The 21,502-nt window shown below is 42.6% G+C and overlaps 1 protein-coding gene across 1 annotated transcript in view; it reads right to left on the bottom strand.

The window, feature by feature from the left end:
- Positions 1 to 16,636: 16,636 nt before the first annotated feature.
- Positions 16,637 to 21,502, bottom strand: part of LOC124545965 (circumsporozoite protein-like) — a 33,667-nt gene continuing 28,801 nt past the window's right edge. Inside the window, exons 2-3 of the mRNA XM_047124930.1 lie at positions 17,213 to 17,755; positions 16,637 to 17,022 (exon numbers count right to left, since the gene is read on the bottom strand). Coding sequence (XP_046980886.1) covers positions 16,637 to 17,022; positions 17,213 to 17,755 — 929 coding nt within the window. The remainder of the gene's footprint in view (positions 17,023 to 17,212; positions 17,756 to 21,502) is intronic.

Genomic DNA, 21,502 nt, shown 5'->3' with positions numbered 1-21,502 from the left:
TCACCGGGTGTAATAGTCGAAATCGACGTGTCGCATTTTGGCAAAAGGAAGTATAACAGGGGGAACTTCCTGTAGGATTATGGATTTGGGGGGCTGTAGTTTGAAGTCAAGATGTGACGAAGTAGTTTTTAAAGTAGTTCCCAAACGAACGAAGGAAGTTTTGGTTACATTAACTGAAAATCATGTTGTAGAGGGTTCCGTAGTGATTTCAGATGGTTTTTCTTCATCTAGGGATTTGAACAATAGGGGTTACCAGCATCATGTTGTTAATCACAATACTGAATTCCGATCTTTGTCCACCAGTCAACTGAAGAGCAGGATACAAATGTTATGTACGGCTCTATTTTTCGTCTTCCGTAGCACTATTATAATATACTTCAATTGATATACGTAGGTCACTTGAAGTACAGAATACCCATGTTAAAAATGTCGGTATCTCCTATTCGCTAGTACTACTTTTCTGTTCATCAAATGGTACAAATGGCTCTAAGCACTATCCCATACTTCAGTTTTTATATATATATATATATATATATATATATATATATATATATATATATATATATATATATATCTCTGTGTGTGTGTGTGTGTGTGTGTGTGTGTGTCAATGGGATACAAATATTATGCACATAGATCTTTCCGCCGTCGGTAGCACTACTAACTATGTAAGAACAGACTATTTGTGGTAGCGGAGGCGAAAGAATGAAAGAATCAACACATGTACAATTTGTGTCCCGTACTTCACGTAATCTATATAGTTCAACTTAACAACAGAACACTAATACTAACGAAAACGAAGAAATTGACGTACGTTACATTTGTATCCCGTTCTCCAGTTAACCTATACGGCACGACTGAAGTTCCAGATACAACTCTTATGTATGTGACGTGAGGTATTGTATGCTACCGCTACTTCTATCCCATTTTTTCCCTTTATTTTCCACAGAAGTACCAGGACACAAACAAGCGATATCCTTAACATCAAGGTAGAAGTATTACTCGCTTGATATATGTTTACCATATTTTTTCAATCCTGTATTCCCTTGTTTCTGAACACTCCTCTCAGCTGTTACATCTTTGTAAAAAATGATCTCTGGCAAATTCCTACGTCATTGGGCAAAGCCGATGGGCTGTATCTTGTTCTTCAGTAGATCCGATCAGCATCTGCTGGAAATTATCTCATCACAGTCCAAATGATGAAGATATTACTGACCCATTGCTGCCCGCTGTAACACATTATTTAAACAAGGTATTTCGCTGAGATTTGGATACAGGGACTAGTTGAGGCATTACTAAAAAAGACATTTACACAGAAACCTCTGATTTCTGACCTATTTCCATTCTTCGTGTAATGTGTAAGCCGTTAGAACTTACAGTCTACGTCCAGGTAACAAACTACCCAACTACAAACAACCTACTAGACCAACACCAATCAGGTTTCCGCACACATCGCAGGTCAGCGTTTTCCTTCAAAGAGATGCACGAGAGACAGCTTTCATGTGATTCTTACTCTTTAGAAAAGCTTTGGCACTGCTATCTGTGATATTTTATCTTTCCAAAATTAGAAGCCTAAATTTCTTGACAAATGTAAGGCAATGGTTTCGCTCATACCTGACATCACGCCAGCAATGCTTCATATTCGTTATTATAAAATCACAATGGAGGAGGGTACTATCAGGCATTACCCAGTGTTCGGTGTTAGGTCCAGTATTCTCATCAGCTTTGTGTTTAGTTTTATGCTTCTGCAAATACCGCATCTACGTTGATGGCCTCCAGTTGTACCTAAGTGCAAAAAGCAATAAAAAGCTTTCGAGAATCTCAACACCGACCAACATGCGCACTCAAATTGGGAGCAGGATATAGAGTTAAAACTCAACCCTTCCAAAATTCAAGAGGTACTTGTTGCCCGTTCTAGGTTCGTTAGTCCGAAATAGTAGTAGTCCCTGCCATCTTAAACACTAAATAGGAGAAATTCCAACTTGTCGCATTCAGCGAAGTGTCTAGGAGTAATAAGAGTTGAAATTCTAAATTGGACTGAGCACATAACTGCATTGTGCTCGAAGTTATTAGCATCTTTTTGTGCCCCACAAAAATATAAGGAGCTCTTCCTTTAGACCTCGAAATGATTACAGGGATGTTATCCTGCAAGGATTCCTCAGAAATGCTCACAGGCCTCGAACTGATTATTAATACCTGTGTTCGTTGTATCTGTGATGTTCGACTCTTTGATCACATTTGACTGTCATATGCACAGCTGCATGCAGATGGGAGTAGGGGGACAGGGGGGGGTGCTACCCCAGAGAACCGTTATCCAAGGTGGCGGTGATGACTTCATCCAAGATGACGGCCATGACAGATGATGACACAAGTACCATTATCCAAGACGGCGGTTTTTGGCCTGAAGTTTGAGTATTGGCAGGAAGAGAGGTCGATTGGGCTACCTCCACTTACCTAATGATACCCCCTCCCCCAGAAAATGGCGGGAAGTTCAAATTCCATCAGTACAATGCAACACACCACGCCTACCTCTACCAACCTAAGGAAATGGCGGGAAAATAGGTTACTTGCGGCACCTCCACTAACATAAGTCATCTGACCGCTACCTCATCCTAGGAATTCGCAGGAAAAGGAATAAGATAGCCATAAGTCTTTATTTTGCATGCAGTCTTTATTTAAACTATAAGAGGCAGTACCACAATGAAGTGTGTTCACTATGATATCCACAGTCCAACTGACGTAGTACACAGTACCACCACAAGAGGGTTCTGTCATCGCTTCAGTATTGTAATCCAAGATGGTCGTCGGAGGTGGGGGAATATGGCAGGAAAAGGACTCAGCCTGTGCTGGACATATGCTCATATTCAAACAATTAGAGGCATTACCACAATGAAGAGTGTTCACCATGAGGCTTGGAGTCCAAATGACCTAGTACATAGTACTGCCCCCAGAAGGCGCTGTCATCCCTGCTCTGATGAGCTTGGGTTCACAACACAGAGTCCGCAGACCTGAAAATACTAGTAATTAAAGAAAGTACACTAATGTACAGACACACAAAACAACTCTTAAATTACGGAAATAATGCAGCACACAGTATACAGACCTGTAAAATGCACCTAAATCACCGAAATAATGCAGTTCACTGAAGAGCAGTCACGAAAACAACTCCCAAACTATCAAAATAACGCATGTAAAAAGCTCTTCAGCCATGCTCACTACTCGTAAACTGTCCAAATAAAGCATAGCACAGCATACAAATTTTCTTGCAAAATAAAGCAACAGGCACACAATCAACGCGAACACGGACCAGCCATTGCCCCCTGACCACTTGACTGCACAGGATGCTATCGCTCACACTCCCAGAAATCGGGATGCACCGGCAGCCCCCACGTCGTGATGATGCGACTGTCAGCTCCTGAGGCCATTTGGGTCGCACAAGCACAAGGCGGTACTATCCCTATCATATTGGACACCGTAGAAATTCTTCTCGAAATACGTGTTCACCTAGGCACCACTGATGGTACGACATGACGGGGGAGAAGACCTACTTGCAGAGCGACTCACCCTTGCAGACGCTGGAGAAATCTGTCCCATTGCTTCCCACAATAGCACAGGCTGCTTTCTCTTTCGTACGATTAAAATGGGACATCAAACTGCGTCTAACTGGGCACACGTGCTTACCTGTCCAGGGTGACTGATGCATCGCCATGAAATGCGCGTGCATAGCTACACACCATCGCAAGCGCATCTAAAAAGGCTCTCAATGTTATACTGATATCACACGGCTATGTAAAACAAGAACCTAATCGACCTCTCAGAAATTGTATAGTGCACCAGCAAGAGTTAGCGCTCACTTTTGTAGAAGCTTTCGTGATGTCTCAGCTTGTTTGCTTGGAAAATCTTGCCCTAACACAACCTGTTTACGAAAATAGTGCAGTAAAACGTCGAATGCATTCTTCCTCGCGGTCCTAACGTGGCACTCCGTCGCTCACGTGTTACCCTTCCTGCTTTCAACATACGCAATGTTCTCACCGCTATCTAGAAACTCCTGTACCCCAGCACAAAGGATGTCTTGTGAATGAAAGAAGAGAGCTTTATGATTGACTCTTATCGAATTTATCCGCCGAGTTACTGATGCCAACGGTATGGAAGCATCGTCTGCCTTTTATCTTCTTTCTGAAGATGAGACTTTCAACGGCAAAAAACTACTTTACACAGATCGCTATATTGAACTGGCAATTAAACCCTGCTAAAGTGTCTTATAGATCGTCAAATATGGAAAGTCTCTTACTCAATTACACTGCTCTGTTATTAAGGATGGAAACTTGAATATTAGAGGGTTAAACTGATATCCATCCCAACAATATATCACCAACTACTGCGTCGATGTAGTAAACATACAATTTCTATCCTGCGACGTACAAAATCGCCCCTTTAACATCACTCGTATGGCTATCGACTGCCAGAAACTCGTAGATATACCGCAAAGATGGACAGCACCATATATACTCCTCACTGCACTAGATATTTCCCATGAGGTCAGGCGGTTATCCACTCCCAATGGGTGACCAGAGCACCCTCAGTGGATCGAAGTCACTCTCAGAAGTGTTCTACAAAGACTGGATCGGTTCTCCTCGACACAAAGACGTTACTTTTACTGGTTCCGACTTGCTTGCTTTTCTACACCCATCTCCAGACTCTGGGGCTTACAAGAACACATGTATTTTTACATGGTTTGCCAGAACATTATACCATTTACGCGAAACTTCTCGATATCACGCACATAGCAGTATCCTAAGTGAGCGCTCGTGCAACATAATTCTACAGATATAGACTGGGAATTATTTCTCTACAAACCCGAAACATTAGCGAGGTGGAGCGCTCCGTAAACCACTGAGTAACTAGAAACTTAGCCCGTCTCCAATGACCTTTATCTGAAAAACCTTGAAAAAAGGAAAAATAGAGCAATCTGATATTTTCGCTCACGAATACTGATGTCTGTGATTTAGCAGATTCCAAATAATCCATATAATTTACAAAGTCAACTGAGGTGTTTCTCATTTCTAGACAAGCGGCAAATGTGTCATCCACCTGCTAGCTGCATACACCACAATCGAACTTACCTCAACTAAGTAAAGAAATTAAATGCCTAGACTCAGTCAACAGAACAATTTACATGCGATGGAATAATGGCCCAGTGCAAACGAATGTCCATGTTCAATCTCGTCAGATTTGCAGTTGGTCACGAAAGCTGTCCAGCACATACTAAGTATTAGTTCACTATTCGGGCGTCTAGAGGACTACACAGTTAAGTGAACTTCATTCCTGCACTGCAACAGCGCTCTCCGTTTGGACGGTCCCTCCCGTTAACGGGAAACGTGAATCATTCCCGCCACAGACCACGCACAGACAGAATCATCCTACAAAATCGGTCACGTATATATTTGATCGCTATAATTACAATTAAATGTTAGTATTGTGGTTTCATTAGAATGACATTCGACAGTGAGGGAACTATCGGAACTACATCCTGCTGACGGCTATGGCTCTGGAAATAGAAATATCTGTACAATTCTTATGACTTGACATACACTTCCCTTCGCCGTCACGGTATTCTACTTGAAATCCATACCTTCCTTACGACTGGTCATAGTCATGTCTTTTGCACAGGTCTGAACCCAAACACATACTTTACAATTCTGATGCTCAAGGCGAACGTATCAATATCCTCTACTACTAACTATAATACTTCGTCAATAACTGATTTCCAGCGACACGAAATAATACTGAGCGAAAATGAAGGATGGGTAGACATGTCTAATAAGTTTTCTTGTGAATGGTACGACTGTGTCCTAGAAAGAGGGGCGTAATCGTCTTACAAACAGCGAGGTGTTATAAAATACAATCATATTACCATCACGAGCGGTCTTGGTTCTACAGGTGCACACAAGTATCCATGTTAAAACTATAACCGCTTTACAAATCGAGGTACGACATCACCTGTGAATAAGGTGTTTTTTTTGTCCAGACAGATACCATAACACGTAATTTAACGGTGTTCGCTGGAGTATATTGTATCAGACCAACAGTGTGCTTACATGTCGCCGATGGTGCTACCTTGTAACAATGTTACACAATTAAAAAAGTGATTCTGCTAATGAATGTGGTATTTGCGACTCCCTCACTCCACCGCCGCTAGATATTTCTCCGGTATTTGTAGTGCATTCCTGTCTCGATGCCATGTCAGACGTTCGGTGATATATCGACTGGGCTATAGGCAATGCTTGATTGAGAAAGATCAAAACCAGTGGATGATGTGCTGATTGAGGTCGTAAGAAACTTACACTAGCTGTTCGGATCTCTAGTGCTACGCTGTCCGCTAGAATTTCTCTCTGGGATTTCGAAACAAGTCCTCCCATTCACGCACATACCTGCGTTGATCGTATGGAGAAGTCCTTTATTGATTAAAGGCACTAGTCAATCATATTTCTGGCACTCTCGTATCTCGAAACGAGTCACCTTTGTCGAAGGTATCTGCTACAGCAAAATTCCATCCTCGTATTAGATAACTCTCATGCACCTTGCAGCTGCTGCCATTTCACCAGCTTTACACATGTGATCGTCCCATTTCAAGTCGGAGCTGCTAGGAGTCGGAGGTAAATATACTCCTGGAAATGGAAAACAGAACACATTGACACCGGTGTGTCGTCGACCTGGGACCGGACCGCAGCGACGCACGGATGCACGCCAAGACCGTAGGATCCTACGCAATGCCGTAGGGGACCGCACCGCCACTTCCCAGCAAATTAGGGACACTGTTGCTCCTGGGGTATCGGCGAGGACCATTCGCAACCGTCTCCATGAAGCTGGGCTACGGTCCCGCACACCGTTAGGCCGTCTTCCGCTCACGCCCCGACATCGTGCAGCCCGCCTCCAGTGGTGTCGCGACAGGCGTGAATGGAGGGACGAATGGAGACGTGTCGTCTTCAGCGATGACAGTCGCTTCTGCCTTGGTGCCAATGATGGTCGTATACGTGTTTCGCGCCGTGCAGGTGAGCGCCACAATCAGGACTGCATACGACCGAGGCACACAGGGCCAACACCCGGCATCATGGTGTGGGGAGCGATCTCCTACACTGGCCGTACACCACTGGTGATCGCCGAGGGGACACTGAATAGTGCACGGTACATCCAAACCGTCATCGAACCCATCGTTCTACCATTCCTAGACCGGCAAGGGAACTTGCTGTTCCAACAGGACAATGCACGTGCGCATGTATCACGTGCCACCCAACATGCTCTAGAAGGCGTAAGTCAACTACCCTGGCCAGCAAGATCTCCGGATCTGTCCCCCATTGAGCATGTTTGGGACTGGATGAAGCGTCGTCTCACGCGGTCTGCACGTCCAGCACGAACGCTGGTCCAACTGAGGCGCCAGGTGGAAATGGCATGGCAAGCCGTTCCACAGGACTACATCCAGCATCTCTACGATCGTCTCCATGGGAGAACTGCATTGCTGCGAAGGGTGGATATACACTGTACTAGTGCCGACATTGTGCATGCTCTGTTGCCTGTGTCTATGTGCCTGTGGTTCTGTCAGTGTGATCATGTGATGTATCTGACCCCAGGAATGTGTCAATAAAGTTTCCCTTCCTGGGACAATGAATTCACGGTGTTCTTATTTCAATTTCCAGGAGTGTAGATACTGAATCAAATTGCAAATGACTGCTGGTACTGTAAGTGGGCTGCATCTGTTTTGGCAGGGCTGTGTAGCGCTTTGCATTGGATCTATGATTGCGCTTTCTTTGTAAGAGACTTTGTGGCTGGTTGGATTCGTTGTTGGAAGTTGATTGCCAGTAGTGTTATGCAGTTGGAAGTTAGTCGACAGCAGTGATGGAAGAACTGTTGGGCAGTTGGAGGTGAGCAGCCAGCAGTGATGGATGTTAGATGTGAGAAGTTAGCATTGACGGAGGATAGAGGTCTGAAGCGTTAGCGTAGGCTGACAATCTGTACAAGTTCGACTCGGAGATTCAATATTATTCATGATTATATACCTTTGTTCTAGATGTCAGTTATGATTTATATCCGTGTCTCAACTGGATGTCACAATATAATCGTAAAAAAAAAATACATTATTTGGTTTGCAAGAAAAGACGCCTAAACATAGCCTTCTGCTCTGCGCACTACATATGACAACCCGACAAATAAATACCACTACGAATCCATAAGACACAGACAAATGGCAACGTGTGAACCCACCTACTGACACTACATCGCATACACTGTATGCCGAATTTATAGAAACAAGATCGTACAGACGAACCAGACGGGCAGTTAGCCAAGATAAGCTTGAATCATAGGAAATATCATATACCCTGCGCTGCTCCACATTTATTTCAGCATATTAAGGGAGTATGTGATTAAGATAAACACAGGCACCAACGTGAAGGAATATCTGTCACTTATTTTCAATCTTTGTGCTTCTCGACAATGTTATAAAGACGGTTCATAGATGTTCATCAGAATTCTTGAGGGTAATTAATCGCCGGTCGTTGTGGCCCAGCGGTTCTAGGCGCTTCAGTCTGAAACCCCACGACCGCTACGGTCACAGGTTCGCATCCTGTCTGGGGCATAGATGTATGTGATGTCCTTAGGTTAGTTAGGTGTAAGTAGTTCTACGTTCTAGGGGACTGATGACCACAGATGTTAAGTCCCATAGTGCTCAGAGCCATTTGAACCATTTTTGGTAATTAATCAGTTGTTTGCATTCATGTGTAGTGACGAGTTGCTGATATCATTTTACGCACAGTATTGCCACTACTGATCCAGCAGTTTTGTTAAGTGTCTGCTGATGTGCTATTATTATCCCTGCCCTGATCTCGGAGACAGTACACACTCACTGAGCGTCAGAAGTGTAGCTCTCGCTGCCCAAATTACACCTTCAGCTGAACTGATACTTTTTCACTGTCACCTGTACGCGGCGGAAAATTAAACACTTATGTCTCAATGGTGGTATGACACAGCGTATCAGGAACAGAGGTAAGTGGATATTAATAAATGATTATGTTTCACGGTCAATGCTTGAAGGACACAGAACGTAGACAACACTATACATGAATTAGAATAATGTGGTATTTAGATTAGTACAATAGCATTAACAGTTTTGTGGTCATTAATCACAATAAATATGTAAAACCTTCATTAATTGTATTTAGTACAGTAAACGTAATTGTTATAACGATCTCGGAATCATTATACCTCCACTGACCTGTAAAATCTGTATTGCAGCACTCCTAATTTAACCAACACAGATAACAATTAACAAACACATACGGCATTGCGTACACAATGTCAGTTTATATCGAGGAAACAGTTTCAGTAATACTAACAACTTAGCTATTAATTTACATTCGAAAAACACGTGACACTGAACAAGTATGTAACTAAGTAGTTTTAGAAAAAATAGTTCGAACCAAAACTGCAAGACTCGAAGGTATTCCGTTTTCACTGGCTCTGTTAGATACATCATCGGTCGTCTCTTTGCTTTTCTCCGTAATTGTTCTTTCCTATGACCTTGAGCCTTGGTAAAAATTGTTGTTTTGAAGAGCGCGCCGCAGCGCGTAGTGTGAAGCAGTCGCCCTCCGTTTCTGGCGGTAGTGGCGCTGTGGCAATCGCACATTTGGTGTCTCCCTCTGGTGGGAAAGGGAAAAGGTTGCCCACGTGCATCTAAGGGTCGCTATGAGCTCGCCAGGGGTCAGTCCGGGTCAGTCACAGTCAGTCTGGGTCAGCCTCTCGTCCCCAGCTTGCTAGTCTGTCCGCATTTGTTACGTAGTTAGTGTCTGTCTGTCGTTCGGAGCTGCCTCTGTCATGTTTGTCGAATTTCGTGTGTTAACGAAATTGTTGCTTGGTGTGTAACGGCCTAATTCCTGAAATATATTTTGATCTTGCCTATGATCTTGAGAGGCGGTATCTGTGTACTGTTGACCATCTTTTTTGGCCAACCCTGTAGAATGTACATAAGATTGCATTTCATGCACTTTCATTTAAATGATCATTGAGGTATATAAAGCTGCCACCCTTTCACCGTAAGTCTTTTCTCAGAAGTTAAAATCAAGTCGTACCTTCGGTGGCAAGGTTAATATTGTAATTGTTAGTATTTTGTACCATTTCCGTCCCTCCTACGGGGTTGCATAATTTGTGTGCTTGTGTAAATTGTTAAAACCCTTAGTTTAAAGATATCTGGTGTGTTGCAGATTTGCACCAGTATAGTCTTTCAGAGGCTGTTGTGAGCGGTCGTAACTACGGCCGTGTCAAAACGGAGCGGCAACGTTCTCTGCCCGAAAGCTCATACAGTCAAAACTTGTTTCTTTCTGCCTCTGAATAAATTGTAACTTGATAATTAGAGGATGCTTTCTGATTATAATTTTAAATCTGTTTCTTTTAAAAAAATGCCTTTTAGGCACTATTAAAGTGAATAAATTCCCATTGGTTTAGAGGATTTTTGACTATGGTTTCATCAGTTACTCCCTGGCAACTACTTCCACACTTACATAGTGTGATTAAATGTGTTAATGTTCTTGATGAATCGCTAGCAAATAAAATAAATTCTGAAGCATATTCTTTGAAAACAAATCACGGTTCAGACCTATCTTTTTTTTAATCTCCTTACGCATCTTAACAATTGAAGCGAGTTTCACATCGTAGACTAATTTTATATTTGGCTATTTTATTACATCCAAACCAAAATTATAAACTACATTTTTGTGTAAAATTGCAATTAAAAGAGATAATTCTCAAGCAAACTAAGAAACTGTTAGATATGAAGTGGTCTGCCTCTTCGTGGCTTTGGGCGGGCTACATCGAGCGGAGCCGGAAGCTACCACAACTTGCTCCTGTTCACGATGACCAAGAGGCAAATAACATCTAGGCTGGGTATGTTACAACGGATCACTTGTAATAAGAGAAGGAAAACTCATATAACCGTAGGCAGCTGGTTACCCATCTGGCGTAACGGAAAAAAAAAAACGTTCGAATTACCAGCTTTGCGAACTGGAAGATGCACTATTGTTTAACCAGCGGTCCCGCATGTGAAGAGGAGGGGAGGTAGAAAGAAATCGTATTATGTCTCGGGTGTTCTGATGAGCAACTTCTATCTCAGTACAGAGTACTGAAATTATCCACTTGAGATCGTTGCTGTATGTTTGAAATATAGTAATGTAATGGGCGACAGAGGATAGAGAAGATGCACGCTAAAAAGAAAGAGCTTGGCTTTTACATCTTCTTAAAGAAATTACTAACAGGAAATACGACTTCTGGCTATTACCTAAATAGCAATTCGGGTACACAGTTCCCAGTAACGCATGAAAAGTAATTCCCTGGTGATATAATGTCAGTGCAGAGCTATAATCGCAGAGAAAATGATGTGGACTTCCCATTTTTTACCACAGCACTTATGCATTCTTGAGGTGACAGTAACTGATTAGATTTTAAACTGATAAACAATACAATTGTCTAAGAATGTAGACGCAGTGGTCCATTCAGTAGTCTCTTGATTCCCAGCACAAACACCTTCCATGACCTGAGAGATGACAATTACACGCATGGTGAATGCGTTCATGTTAATATAACGTACCTAGCTACATTTACAGAATTTCAGGAATGGTTTCCCAAAAGCTTAAATAAGTCATCAGTTACAGTACCCCTTGTTTTGCATACCTTAATACTGTGATGCGATCTACTTTCTGTTACTTCTCTGCTTGCTGATGGCTGCATTTTCACACGCTATGTTATTATATATGGTGCTGTGTTATTTAATTTATTTTCGGATAAAAATTCTGTTTGTTAAAGGTGTAGTAGGTATTATGCACTCAGACCGAGCGTTGTAACGCTACATTTTTTTTTTTTTTTTTTTACTCCAACGCTCTTTATTTATTACCCAAATCAATATAGAAACTTGGGATGAAATTTAACTTGCACTTCGAATCTGGAAGTATACATTGGTGGCTACTGCAAGTTGCCGGTTCCTGTACTTGCAGCAGGAATTCTCCTTCGACAACCTAACTCGTACATTCGCTCATCCATTACCCAACAAGCGAGAAATCTGGATAGAGATAACAGGCAACAAACAGCGTATTGCCTTCTCCGCTTCAGCTGTCACAATTCATTTACCACGGTGCAACGTGGTTTCCTCCAAGAATGCGATATTGCATCTTCTATAACTAAAGCGATCGCACGATTTGTACCATTATTTCGACACTCTTCTTGTCTATGAGAGGGCCGCCCTGTACGCATCCCCAAGGCGCAGAGCACGTCATCAGAGTGTTAAGTATAGTTCTCTAATTTTCCTTTCTTGTTTTAAATGTGATCCGTAGCAGTTTATTCTACATAACAATCGGGAATTAACTGTTCCGAATTCCGTACGGCGTGATTTGCGACGATATTCGAGTTTCACGCAATACAGCCTTCAACTGCAAACATGCCATTCTGATTTCAATAAACAACGTGTTCAGATTTGTGAATTCGGTCTGTGCGTTGAGATGGAAGATAACAATGCCCTTTGTGGTTTAGTGTTCAGTGATGAGGGTAACTTTTGTTAAACAAGAGAAGTGTAGCGACAGAATACAAGTACACAGCAAATAGACAAACATGACGAAGGCTCTCCAAAACTTCATGTGCTCTGTGTCGTTGTTCGAGAACACGTTTAAGGAGCGTTTTTTTTGCGGAGAAGACGATTACAGGAATTTTGTTACCTAAATATCGCCGATATGGCTTTATTAGTATTTCATTTTTGAACATGACGGAGTACCACCTAAGTGGTAAATTGTGAGAGCATCTCTCAGTAGTGAGCTGCCTCCAAGACCGACCGCCTTATGGGGGGACGGGCCTCAAATTGCATCACTAGAGTTGAAGATCATCTCATTTCACGGTATACGATCCTCATTTTTTTCCCTTTTTATGCGTATTATTTAGTGCTATGAAGATAGCCAGTAAACTACTTTGTGATACGAGAAGGCAAAATATAGAAAACAGGGACAATATGACACATATTATATTAAGATATTTATTTAAAATGGCAAAACATTAATTCCCGCTACATTTGCACATTATTGTCTCCCCTGATGAAACGCTCATCAAAACGTGTGAGCCGTGTTTGTGTCTATGAATTTGTAAGTGTGGGCCAGTGGGTGGCAGTCCCTTTCACATCGGAAACTCGTGAAACTGCTGGCGCCATTATTGTGAAATAGCAATTTTCTCCTCTGAGTTCATCTAGACTTCTCAATGACTTCCTATGTTATGTCTGGGCATAAGCATTTGCACCGACATTCAAATTAATCTTATTGAATATTTCGCAACTCACATACATAAATTTCAGCTCAACGAACATAGTACTACCAACGAGAAAGAATTAATTGCAGTAATTGTTCTAATATCAGTAGAATGAACCGTTTCTGTTCTTTTCGCTTCCCGAACACACGGCCTCGATCACACTCGGATAAGAATTAAACCAGCTTTCGTACTTGAGTAACCACAGCGACACAATAAGCTGGGCTCACAGGCAAACTGGCCGTAGGGTTCCCGTGTGACAACGTACGTCCGTAGTAAGATGTTGCCAACATTTCGTATAACACTGTCTTTTATGCAATTAGATACAAATACAGTATAAGACATGTAGACAGCTCCTCTGTCGTTGACTCCATCTATTAAAATCCTACTCTATAAAGGAATCTTTTAATAGCATAAGGCAATACATTACTACACAAATTGACAAACATATTTTCAATGGTCATGCATTCGTTTCCAGAACACACGGCGTCGCTCACACTCGGATAAGAATAAAATTAGTTTTCGTACTTCAGTAACCACAGCGAAACCATAATCTGGGGCTACAGATAAACTGGCGGTAGGGTTCCCTTGTGGTAGTGCACGTCTGTAGTAACAAGTTGCATCATTTCGTATAACATAAGCTTGTATGCAGTTAGATACAAATACAGTAGCCGGCAGGTGTGGCCGAGCGGTTCTAGGCGCTACAGTTTGGATTCGCACGACCGCTACGGTCGCAGGATCGAATCCTGCCTCGGGCATGGATGTGTGTGATGTCCTTAGGTTAGTTAGGTTTAATTAGTTCCAAGTTCTAGGGACTGGTAAGTCCCATAGTGCTCAGACCCATTTGAACCATTTTTGAACAAATACAGTAAAAGACATCTAAGCTCCTCCTCTGTCGTTGACTACAGCTATTAAAATCCAACTCTATAAAGGAATCTTTTAGTAGCGTAGGCAACACAATACTACAAAAAATTGACAAACATATTTTCACTGGTCATGAGTTGGACTACTAAAGTCCCGTAAAAGTTGTTCTGTAGTTCAGTACGTGAAAGAATTACAGTTTTCACGCACTATTCGCGAGTGGAACAGACTTGGATGGATCAGATAGTGGTACGCCACACACCATTAGGTGGCTTGCGAAGTATGATGTAGATGTAGGTGTATTTTCGGAAATCGCATTGGCATGTTTCGTATTTGAAGCAATAATTTTTCCCTTTAATTTGCACTTATGTTCAAATGAGACACGCGTATGAAAATGCTGTAATATATGGACACTGAAACATTGTGTAGCAACTGTCAGTTAACAGCGCATGTATCGTCATCTGGGTTGCCTGTCAACAATGCAGTGTCGCTTGAAGCGATCTGTGCCGTTGCCCAGGAACATTGCGAGTTCGAATAGTTCTCGTGCGCTCTACCATTGTCTCGAGGTGTTCTGAAAAAAGCGTATCTTAACAGTTAACGTAAAGAAGAAAGTTGTGAAAGCTTCGTATTACCATCTGAGAAGAAGCCTAAACGTCCATTTTTCCAGCCGGACACCAGTTCTTCGGAACAGGTATGTAATAAGTGATCCTTTCTGTCCTTGTCCGCCGTTAGACAGACAATTTCGCACACACAGGATCGAATTACATTAAGTAGTCCAAAATTACACATAAAGCTGCTACAACTGCTTTGGAAATAGTACAAGATACACACAATAATACAAGACACAAACATTACGCTTTCAGACAAAACATTTGGTCGTAGAGGTAGGAATATACACCTACTCGTTTGAAAAACATAGAACGTAGTTCGGATTCATTGTTTTCATAGGCGTCTAACGAAATACTTTTTATTAATTTTGGAATAATTTTCTATTAAATTATTCGACCATCTTGGCTTTTCTCTCTCTAACCCCATTTAGATGTTTCATTTATTAAATTACTGAAAACTTTATTCTGTGTATGAATGGTTAGTCTCAATATTTATGTGTATGTAGTCCATATCTTCCACGCCACTCCTGGTTTCAAATGATCGTGCAATTCATATATGTATCTGAGTCGTTTTTACCGGCAATATTCAGTACTAACAGTCCACGGTAAATTAAGGTTTTCCTGTTAAACACACGTTTGTTCGTGCGCTTCCCTTTTCAAGATTTAATCCTAAAAGAAATGCCGTTGCTGACATTCAGTGACTCATAAGGTATTTATTCAGTTCCCTGTCAAGGTTCTCGCATTCCAGATTAGCCCAGACGTGTATGATTTTTAATATATTTAAGAGCACTTAACAATCTGATTCTCCTGCAGAACTAATCAAGGATTATCAAGCTATATCAAAATTCCATATATTTTTCCTGAACTGAAGCCTATCCACTAAGTGATTTTTTTCGATGGAAACAAATGTGCGAGGTAAATAAGTAGTAGGCGGTGGCTCGAGATACCTTCTTTAATATAATCCCAGTTGAAGTTCACATTATACTGTGTCATGCTACATAACAGATAAATTATCCATCGACCCATCTAACTCTGTAATTAGACTGGTACGTTTCAACAGTTACATCTATGCGTTATAGTCTACTCCAAGTGTGGTGCGTTGAAGGAACACCTCATCCACACATAATGTCGGACAATATTTAGTGTGTTTCTTTGCTGCAGAAGATGTTTCGCCGGTTTCGCCGGTGGCTGCCCTGCTGTACCACTGGGGAGGGGAGAGAGGCAGACGAGCCGCCGGAGGAGGAGACCGCCCCTGGCCTCCCACTGGACAGCATGGAGGTGAGGGGCGCCGTGGCGCCTGCCTTCTGAGAGGCATCGACGGAGCACACTACTTGATTTAAAAGCGCTATTTTCATCATCTATCACTATTAGGTATTTTGTGAAACCTTGGCAATCTTTCTTAGCTAGTGACTGGGATAAAAAGTGGTGTTCTGAATTACTGCTTCCTTTAGACTACGTTCTGAGTTCCACATCGAGCGATTGGGAGACATCACAACATCATGTTGTGAATGAGACTGTATCATTGTGTGGAACGTTGAGCAGTGATAGTCTTTTGCTAATGTATAGATTACTATTCAGAATAACAAGCTCTTAAAGATCCAACCCGGACAAAGAAAATGCATGAGAATAATTTATACGCCACTATAATCTCACAGTATTTATAATGTCACTATATTGACAGATAAATAATTCGTACTTTCATTCGATTTAAGTATGTACAGAATAGATGTACCAAAAGAACTGGCAATATTTAATGTTACTTTAATGATCTAAATTACTGTGAATAGATCTTCTCTCAATTTGTATCACATGGAACACATTTATCAACATCTTAACATCATCCATTATATCTTTTTCTCACAGGAGCCAGCATTAGCTACAACAGCGGCGTGACCAGCCACGTCGCCCACTGCAACGCTGCAGGTATCGGCAGCCACGTTGCCGGACACAGGAGGAGAGCCAGCAGAAGCCACAAGAGAAGAGGCGTCTCCACCCGCGTCACCATCCACAGTACCACTTGAACGACCAGCTGCTCCACAAGTGGTTGCACCAGCCGCGTCACCAGCCACAACAGGAGTGGCCAAGGAGGCCACAACACAACTGGAGTCTCCAGCCGTATTGCCATCCACAACACAACTTGAACCAGCAGCTGCAACACACGTGGCATCTCCCGCCACGTCCCCATCTACAACACATGTCTCATCAGGCATGACACAAGTGACGTCGGCACCTACAATTGAAGTGGCGTTGCCACCCACAACAAGAGCAATTCTTCGAGCCTCATCGCCAGGCAAAACAGAAGTTACTTCATCAGCAGCCTATCTAACCACAAAACGTGTAGCCTCATTACCTTTAGAGCAGTTGGTGTCCAAAGCATCGCCATCAGCCTCCACACAAATAGCATCCGCCATCCCCATTGCCTGCTACAGCATGCATCCTGTCACCAGCCCTGTTGCCATATACAACACCCATCAAGTAACCAGTCCTGTTGCCAGATACAACACCCATCAAGGCACCAGTCCTGTTGCCAGATACAGCACACGCAGTATCACCAGTCCCGCTGCCGGATTCAGCACACGCTGTGTCACCAGTCCTGCTGCCCGATTCAGCACTCACTGTGCCACCAGTCCTGCTGCCGGATTCAGCACACGCTGTGTCACCAGTCCTGCTGCCCGATTCAGCACACACTGTGCCACCAGTCCTGCTGCCCGATTCAGCACACGCTGTGTCACCAGTCCTGCTGCCCGATTCAGCACACGCTGTACCACCAGTCCTGCTGCCGGATTCAGCACACACTGTGCCACCAGTCCTGCTGCCCGATTTAGCACACGCTGTGTCACCAGTCCTGCTGCCCGATTCAGCACACACTGTACCACCAGTCCTGCTGCCCGATTCAGCACACACTGTGCCACCAGTCCCGCTCCCAGACACAACACGCGTTCTGTCACCAGTCCTGCTGCCAGCTACAATATGATTCGCGTCTCAAGATTCTGAATTTCATTGAAATATATCATTTGTTCTTATTACACTTTTGATTAAATAAAAACGAAATTTTATGTGTTATATACTGTGTCTATTTCTAACTATGCTGATGTATGCATGTAGAGACCCGACACTTACATGTGTGTGGATACATTTTAATGTAATTTGTAATACATAAGCTTATAGAACCCTAGTACTTCAAAATTCATCCCAAGTAGTTTTCCATTTGCCAATTCTACTGCAGTGTTAGTTGACAAGAAAAGAAAACGTTGTTGTTTAGAAGGGAAAGGAACGAATGGAATATTACGACTAATGTACAAACAGATAAAAATGTCTTTTCTGGCTATGATTGTGCTGAGATGTTGGAAAGTGGAGCACAGGTTTACAGTTTCACAGATCGATCACGTTTTGAATGAAATTTAAACTGAAACAATGTTGCTGTGTGCTTAGATAAGATACTTGGTAGCAGCTAGTTATGCTTTGGAGTTATTCGTAAGTATATCAACAGACTCATTCCTCCCACGCACAGTTTTGTTGAGCAAGATTCTGTGGGTGTCACCTGCAGAGTTTGACCAGTGCTGCATACTTGCGTCAAAACAACCAAAAATTCCATAGTTGGACAGGAACTTTATTCTGTGGACCCCCACCACATTTAATAGAATACACTAGGAAGAACTGATATGAGAAAGTTCGATTAATGCTGTTTAGAACGGGTGGCATCAGACAGAGTTTAAAGATCTGATAATACATTTTCTGTGCTCATATGGTCTTGCTGATATCGCAGTTAGATCTAAACAATTGTACATGTGAATCCACAAATTCTATTTTCCTGCGCGTTAAAATTCTAAATAATACATATCGTAAAAAGTACCAGCCACTGAAAGTACACATTACTGGGTGTACTTGCTACAATTTCGTATATACACCAGAAAGTAAATGCTGTACCTACCTACAAACTTCCAGTGGCCAGTCCCTCGTTGCCTGTTCCTGAGATGCTGCGCATACTGCTTGATGAGAAATATAGGCGGCTGTAACTCTTAAGTTACCACCAGTTTGTCGTACTCCAACAGTATATTGATAACATTTTTTTTACTCCGTAACTGGTACATGTAATGTTGTCAATCACGCAATTGCTTTCGTGTACAAAGCTACTACCCCATTATAACGAACAAGGTTTCCACTTGACTCCTTCCTGATTCCCAAATTTAATGTTTAAAGAGCTATTTAACACATATACTTGCGAATTTAAGTATCGAGTAAGGCAAGTCGAACATATTGCAGAAAAAGATAGAAACTCCTCTACAGTGGCTCCTTTCGTAGTGGTACACAGTAGAGTGTCTGCACATCGGAAGTGCAATGTACGCCCCATCCCCGAAAATCATGTTAGTTAAAAACTGAAGAGAGTAAGTCAAGCTGTGAGTTAAAACTCAGGCATGCGCTTCAATTAACCGTTAGCAGAAGTGATCAGCTGTCATATGAAACAACCGCCGTGGCCTTGGTGTAGGCAAAATGAATGTTGAACTGATTCCATTGCTCCAGCCCCCGCACTGAACCGGTACTTCACATTACGTACAACCACAACTGAACAACAAACGAAACAGACACTCATTGACCACTTCTTACGAGTAAACGACTGACACCACTGACAAATTCTATCTGAAGTACCATCAATAAAGGCATCAGATCAGCAGAGTTTACTGAAGCACGGGATACAAGACGTCAGCTTTGACCAATGACGTCCTAGGTAACTCATAGCTATTAATGTCTTTACTTCCCAACCATAGACAATAAATCGGTTGTCTGCTGCGGATAAGCGCCATCATTGTACATTTAAAAAATTGAAAGTTTGTTTTAAAAGAGCTAGATATTCGCAAAATTTCTTTCGTTTGCATTGATTTCAGTAATTGGTATTTTGCAATTCATTCGGTACTTAATTTCATTCTTAGTGTGTATGAGATAAATTGGACGAATTGTTTTTTGTTTTATGATAATTTTTTCTTTTTCGTTTTAGTTTGTAGGTATGAATTTATCTATACCAATGAACCAGATTGATTTAATGGAGGCTATGGTAGAAATGATGGCCATGACTCGATTTTTACAAATGTATTTTCCTGTTGCCGGTTAAGTTCGATGTCGTGAGTGCGACGAACATATGCGCCTGACAAGTATGTCCACTCGACGTACTCACGACTTATTCGTATGGCGCTGCATCAAAGGTCGGTTGTGGCTGTCCGATAGACGAGGAACATGGATCGAGAAAACTAAGCTCGCGTTGAGCGATATTGTTGGTGTATGAGGTATTCAGTGTGGCTGTGCGTGCATGAATGTCGTGTGAGTGAGCGTACGGTTGTAGACTGGTACTCTTTTTGTAGGGAAGTTTGTAGGGGATATTTAAAGAACAGGGGGCCGTTGGGTCACCTAATGATACCCCCTCCCCCAGAAAATGGTGGGAAGTTCAAATTCCATCAGTACAATGCAACACACTACGCCTACCTCTACTAACCTAAGGAAATGGCGGGAAAATAGGTTACTTGCGGCACCTCCACTAACATAAGTCATCTGACCGCCACCTCATCCTAGGAATTCGCAGGAAAAGGAATAAGATAGCCATAAGTCTTTATTTTGCATGCAGTCTTTATTTAAACTATTAGAGGCAGTACCACAATGAAGTGTGTTCACTATGATATCCACAGTCCAACTGACCTAGTACACAGTACCACCACAAGAGGGTTCTGTCATCGCTTCAGTATTGTAATCCAAGATGGTCGTCGGAGGTGGGGGAATATGGCAGGAAAAGGACTCAGCCTGTGCTGGACATATGCCCATATTCAAACAATTAGAGGCATTACCACAGTGAAGAGTGTTCACCATGAGGCTTGGAGTCCAAATGACCTAGTACATAGTACTGCCCCCAGAAGGCGCTGTCATCCCTGCTCTGATGAGCTTGGGTTCACAACACAGAGTCTGCAGACCTGAAAATACTAGTAATTAAAGAAAGTACACTAATGTACAGACACACAAAACAACTCTTAAATTACGGAAATAATGCAGCACACAGTATACAGACCTGTAAAATGCACCTAAATCACCGAAATAATGCAGTTCACTGAAGAGCAGTCACGAAAACAACTCCCAAACTATCAAAATAACGCATGTAAAAAGCTCTTCAGCCATGCTCACTACTCGTAAACTGTCCAAATAAAGCATAGCACAGCATACAAATTTTCTTGCAAAATAAAGCAACAGGCACACAATCAACGCGAACACGGACCAGCCATTGCCCCCTGACCACTTGACTGCACAGGATGCTATCGCTCACACTCCCAGAAATCGGGATGCACCGGCAGCCCCCACGTCGTGATGATGCGACTGTCAGCTCCTGAGGCCATTTGGGTCGCACAAGCACAAGGCGGTACTATCCCTATCATATTGGACACCGTAGAAATTCTTCTCGAAATACGTGTTCACCTAGGCACCACTGATGGTACGACATGACGGGGGAGAAGACCTACTTGCAGAGCGACTCACCCTTGCAGACGCTGGAGAAATCTGTCCCATTGCTTCCCACAATAGCACAGGCTGCTTTCTCTTTCGTACGATTAAAATGGGACATCAAACTGCGTCTAACTGGGCACACGTGCTTACCTGTCCAGGGTGACTGATGCATCGCCATGAAATGCGCGTGCATAGCTACACACCATCGCAAGCGCATCTAAAAAGGCTCTCAA

Source organism: Schistocerca americana, chromosome 8, assembly GCF_021461395.2.
Source record: "Schistocerca americana isolate TAMUIC-IGC-003095 chromosome 8, iqSchAmer2.1, whole genome shotgun sequence".
Classification (NCBI taxonomy): domain Eukaryota; kingdom Metazoa; phylum Arthropoda; class Insecta; order Orthoptera; family Acrididae; genus Schistocerca; species Schistocerca americana.
This window is presented reverse-complemented; position numbering and strand designations above follow the sequence as displayed.